Source organism: Tupaia chinensis, unplaced genomic scaffold (assembly GCF_000334495.1).
Source record: "Tupaia chinensis unplaced genomic scaffold, TupChi_1.0 Scaffold000081_1, whole genome shotgun sequence".
Lineage (NCBI taxonomy): Eukaryota > Metazoa > Chordata > Mammalia > Scandentia > Tupaiidae > Tupaia > Tupaia belangeri.
This window is the reverse complement of record NW_006159542.1, coordinates 3,504,940-3,510,891: the sequence shown is the minus strand read 5'-3', so window position 1 is coordinate 3,510,891 and position 5,952 is coordinate 3,504,940. Positions and strand designations below refer to the sequence as shown.

The 5,952-nt window shown below is 42.7% G+C and overlaps 1 protein-coding gene and 1 non-coding gene across 2 annotated transcripts in view; one reads left to right on the top strand and one right to left on the bottom strand.

The window, feature by feature from the left end:
- Nucleotides 1-5,952, bottom strand: part of HSDL2 (hydroxysteroid dehydrogenase like 2) — a 62,897-nt gene that overhangs the window by 52,308 nt on the left and 4,637 nt on the right. The window contains exon 2 of the mRNA XM_027769457.1: nt 4,822-4,920. Within this exon, the coding sequence (XP_027625258.1) occupies nt 4,822-4,920 (99 nt within the window). The remainder of the gene's footprint in view (nt 1-4,821; nt 4,921-5,952) is intronic.
- LOC114006775 (small nucleolar RNA SNORD65) lies at nt 1,465-1,538 on the top strand. The gene has a single exon (XR_003548458.1). It is a non-coding gene; the product is annotated as a small nucleolar RNA SNORD65 (small nucleolar RNA).

Sequence of the window (5,952 nt, the reverse complement as noted above, 5' to 3'; positions counted from 1 at the left end):
AAAAACCCACAAAAAAAAAAAAAAAAAAGGTTAGAATAGGGACTGGCAGGTGGCATGGTAGTTAAGAGTGCTGGATTCTCACATGGCCAACCGTGGTTCGAGTCCTGGACCTGGCAGCTTGCTTTCTCGCTTTCCATTTCTCTCTCTCTCTATCTCTGTTGGGCCAAATTAAAAAATAATAACAACATGGGATCAGCAGCTGGCATAATGGCTATGTCACTGGATTCCCATGTAGTCAACCAGCGGTTAAAGTCTTGGACCCGGTGGCTTAAACTCACACCAGGCGTGTGTGTGTGCATGCATGCCCAAGATCCCAAGAGAAGAATGAAGGAGAAGAGATTGCAGTGTGGCCGTTCCTACTGGGGAGTGATTTCTCACTTTGTCTCTCTGACTCTCTGTCTTTCTGGCAAGCACACGCACCCTATACCAAAATCTCTCCAAAAAAAAAAAAAAAGAATAACAACGACAAAAGGAATTAAATAATTATTTTTAAAGAAATGGTTAGAATATGGCATGGTAGTTAAAGGCGCTGGATTCCCACATGGCCAACCACCATGTGGGTCCCAGACCTAGCAGCTCACTTTCTCACTTTTCCCCTCTCTCTCTCTCTCTCTCTCTCACTCTGTCCCTCTCTGTTCAAATTGAAAAATAAATAAATAGAAGTTAAATAAAGTTTAAAAAAAATGTGGACATTATTAAAAAAAAAAAAAATGGGGGACCAGCAGTTGGCATAAGGGCTATGTCGCTGGACTCCCATGTAGTCGACTTCAGTTCGAGTCCCAGACCTGGTAGCTTAAACTCACACCAGGCGTGTGTGTGCTTGCCCAAGATCCCAACAGGAGAATGAAGGAGAAGGGATTGCGGCGTGGCCATTCCCCCTGGGGGGTGATTTCTCGCTTTCTATCTCTCTGTCTCTCTCTGTCTTTCTGGTGAGTACACACACTCTAATACCAAAAACCTCTCAAAAAAAAAAAAAAAGTTAGAATATGGGGCCAGCAGGTGCTGTGGTGATTAAGACACTGGACTCCTGGGGCGAGCAGGTGACATAGTAGTTAAGGTGCTAGACTCTCACATGGCCAACAGCGGTTCAAGTCCTAGACCCAGAGGCTTGAAACTCATGCCAGGTGTGTGTGAGTACATGCACAAAATCCTGAGAGGAGAACAGAGAAGGGATAGCAGCATGGCCATTTCCCCTGGGGGGTGATTTCTCACTTTTCCTCTCTCTGTCTCTGTCTCTTTTTGGTGAGTGCATGCATCCTATGAAAAAAATCCTTAAATAAATAAATAAACACACAAAAAAGGGCATTTGATATTCCATCAAGTAGAAACACCACAATTTTCCCTTTAGCAGTTAGACTGTTACCATGAACATCTTTTGTTATCCTCTTATAACTTTCCTGTCCCCCTCGCTCAAAATATGTAAGTAATGACTTAAATAAGGTTATTAAGTTCACAAAAATATTTTAATCATTCAAATCACCCAAAACAGCTGGAATTATTGGTACATTGTATAGAGGTAAACCTATGGTCTCCTGAAGGAAAACAAAAGAAAAGGAAAAAGTAAGAAAAAGAAAAAATATTTTAGTCACAAGTATCCTTTCATCACAGATAGCAACATAAAATTTTGATCATGTCCTCATTCCTCAATTTCCATGAGCTTCAACATAGAGTTTGTATTGCTAATGTTTCTCATGAAGTGTCCTTAGAATAACTTTAGATTCAACTGTTTACATTTTATAACTTCATTTTTTTTGAGAGGTTGTTTTTTGTTTGTTTGTTTTTGTTTTGCTATAGGGCGCGTGCACTCGCCAGACAGAGAGAGACATAGAGACAGAAAGTGAGAAATCACCCCCCAGGGGGGATGGTCACGCCGCAATCCCTTCTCCTCCATTCTCCTCTCGGGATCTTGGGCACGCACGCACACGCGCCCGGCGTGAGTTTTAAGCCACCGGGTCCGGGACGCAAACCACAGTCGACTACGTGGGAGTCCAGTGACATAGCCATTACGCTAACTGCTGGTTCCCTTATAACTTCATTTTAACGAAACTCAAAACTTCAGGAAATCAAACTTTACTGAATCCATTCTTATTGGCACAAGCAAGAGCCCAGGTTTAGCTCCCAGCCCAACCTAAACAGGTTGGGCATGCTGGCATACCTGTGGACCTAGCTAACCAGGAGGCTGGGTTAGGAGGATTACAAAATGGTGCGATCTCATCAAAGATACCTATCTCATTCTTTCTTTTTCCTTCTCATGCTCTTTCTCCTCCTTTCGTTAAAACAAACAAAGGGGCCAGCAGGTGGCACTGAGGTTAAGGGAGCTGGATCCCACATAGTCAACTCTAAGGGTGAAGCCTCAGACCCAGTGGCTTGAAAATCATGCTGATTGTGCATATATGCACGCCCAAAATCCCAAGAGGAGAATAGAGATTATAGTGTGACCATCCTCCTACGGGGTGATTTCTGTCTCTGGCAAGTCCTCTAGCAAAAAAAAAAAAATAGGTAGTGGGATGAGGCCTATGGAAGGGGAAAAAGAAAACTTTAAAAAGGTATAATAGCAGTGGGACCAGCAGATGGTATAATGGCAACGTTGCTGGACTCCCACGTAGTCAACTGCAGTTTGAGTCCCGGACCCGGTGCGTGTATGTGCATGACCAGGATCTCAAGAAGAGAATGGAGAAGGGATTGCGGCATGGCCATCCACTTGGGGGGTGATTCTCACTTTTTGTCTCTCTTTCTGTGCCCTATAGCAAAAACCTCTCCAAAAAAAAAAAAAAAAAAGTATAATATTGGAACCAGCAGATGGCATAATGGTTGTCACTAGACTCCCACACAGTCAACCATGGTTCAAGTCCTGGGCCCATAGGCTTAAAACTCACACTGGGCACGTGTGCATGCATGCCCAAAAATCCTGAGAGAAGAATAGAGGAGACGGGATTGCATCATGGCCATCTCCACTGGGGGTGATTTTTCACTTTCTGTCTTTCTATCTCTGTCTCTCTGGTGAGCACATATGCCCCATTGCAAAAATCTCTAAAAGAAAAAGGCAAAATATTCAAGGAAGTAAACTATTTTGGCCAGAGTAGGAAGTGTGTATAGAGGTATATAAAAAAGAAATGTCTGGGACCAGCAGTTAGTGTAATGGCTATGTCGCTGGACTCCCATGTAGTCGACTAAGGTTCGAGTCCTGGACCAGGTGGCTTAAACTCATGCCAGGCGCATGTGCGTGCATGCCCAAGATCCCAAGAGAATGGAGGAGAAGGGATTGCGGAGTGGCTATCCCCCCGGGGGGGGGTTCTCGCTTTCTGTCTTTCTGGCAAGCGCGCATGCCCTATAGCAAAAACCTCTCAAAAAAAAAAAAGAAAAAGAAAAAAAAAGAAAAGAAATGTCTGTTGAAATTCAGTATAAAGTATCTTGAATGTAAATAAAGTGTTTGCAACACACTGAGTTTGTGGCATGACCACATCTATTGGGGGTTCTTCCCCCTTCTCTGTCTCTGTCTCTCTCCAGTGAGCATGCACACTCTCTGGTAATTAAAAAAAAAAAAAAAGAAAGTATTTGCATTTTATCCAGTAAATATCAAAATAATATTTACATTAATCAGGAAGAGACAAAGAGGCAAGCAGATAGATAACATCTGAGGAACCACATTTTTAGATTATTTTCAAGGTTCAGAACTTTATTTCCAGTGGTTAATTTCTTATATTACTGAAAAAAAATTTCAACATTTAAAGAAAAGTCATCAACTGGTGGGACCCGCAGGTGGTGTGGTGGCCAAGGCACTGGATACTCACATGGCCGACCATAGTTTGAGTCCCAGACCTGATGGCTTACTTTCTCACTTTCCTTCTCTCTCTCTCTCTCTCTCTTTCTCTGTTTCTCTCTGGTCAAATTAAAAATAAATGAATAGAAGACCAGCAGTTGGTGTAATGGCTATGTCACTGGATTCCCATGGAGTCGACTACAGTCTGACTCCTAGACCCAGTGGCTTAAACTCACACTGGGCACATGTGCGTGCATGCCCAAGATCATGAGAGGAGAATGGAGGAGAAGGGATTGCAGCATGGCCATCCCCCCTGGGGGGTGATTTCTCGCTTTCTGTCTCTCTGTCTCTCTCTTTCTGGCAAGCGCACGTGCCCTATAGCAAAAACCTCTCAAAAAAAAAAAAAAAAGAATGAATTAATAAAATTAGATAAATAACTCAAAAATAAAAGTCGTCAGATGGCTTTAAGCCATGCTCTTACAGGAGCACACACTTATTTCTGGTTATGCTTCAAAGATTCAGAAAACAAAAAATTCAAAATTATAGTTACACCTCTGGGACCAGCAGATGGTGTAATGGCTACTTCGCTGGACTCCCATGTAGTTAACCGTGGTTAAGTCCCGGACCTGGTGGCTTAAACTCACGATGGGTGTGTGTGCATGCATGTCCAAGATCCCAAGAGGAGAATGGAGGAGAAGGGATTGCGGCGTGGCCATCCCCCCTGGGGGGTAATTTCTCACTTTCTGTCTCTCTGTCTCTCTCTGTCTGTCTGGTGAACTCATGTGGCCTATAGCAAAAACCTCTCAAAAAAATTATAGTTACACCTCTATTTTATCAATATTCAAAAATTATTGGGGCCAGCAGGTGGCTTGGTGGTTGGGGGCATTGGACTCCCATGTGGGCAACTGCGATTTGAGTCCTGGACCTGGCAGCTTGCTTTCTTGCTTTCTCTCTCTCTCTCTAACTCTGTCCTTCTCTGGTCAAGTTAAAATAAATAAATAAATAGAGTTAGATAAAATAATTCTAAATAAAATAAAATTATTTCAGAACAAAGGTACTACCTCCAAATTTCTCAACTGCTTTTTCCACTGCGTTACTGATCTGTTCTTCATCTCTCACGTCGACAACACACGGCAAGGCCTTTCCTCCAGCTGCTTCGACTATAAAGGATAAACAAACAAAAATGTATTGAAGCATTCAAAGGTTATTATTTTTTAAGAATTATTTATTTAATTTTATTTATAATTATTACATTTTAATTTGACTAGAGAGAGACAGAGAATTAGAAAGCAAGCTGCCGGGTCCAGGACTCGAACCATGGTCAACCATGTGAGAGTCCAGCACCTTAACCACCATGTCAACTGCCAGTCCCTATTATTATTATTTTTTAATTTTCTTTATCACCAGAGAGAGAGGGAAAGTGAGAAAGCAAGCCACCAGGTCTGGGACTGAAACCATGGTCGGCCATATAGTGCTCTAGTACCTTAACCACCTCCTGGGCCCAAGCATTCAAAGACTATACCTTCCATTCTGATACAGTAGCCAAAAGAAAAAAGCATCCTATTTTGAGAAACTCAATATAAACAAATACAACCGCTAGTGATGTCACCATACAGTAGGATGGAATGACTAATCATAATCAGCTTCAGATTTCCTAAGCAAACTCTATTAAGAAACAAAAGAGGGGGGGCCAGCAAGTGGTGTAGCTGCTAAGGCTCTAGACTCCCACATGCTCAACTGCAGTTTGAGTCCCTGACCCAGGAGCTTGAAACTTACGCAGGGTGCATGTGCCTGGGTGCACAAAATCCTGAGAGGAAAATGGAGAAAAAGGGACTACAGCACGGCCATCACCCCTGCGGGAGGTGACTTCTCACTTTCTCTCTTTCTCCAGCTAGCACACTTGCCCTATAACAAAAAATCTCTCAAAAAAAAGGAAAGAAACAAAAGAGGAGGGCCAGCAGGTGGCACAGTTAAGGCGTTGGACACCCACATGGCTGAAAGTGGTTCAAGTCCCAGACCTGGTGGCTTGCTTTTCTCACTTTACCTAACTCTCTCAATGTCTCTCCCTGGTGAGCCCTATAGAAAATTTAAAATAATAATAATAATAATAAATATAAAATAAATAATAATTTTAAAAATAAATAAATAATTATTGGGGCTGGCAGGGGGCGGTGGGTGGGGGACTGGACTCC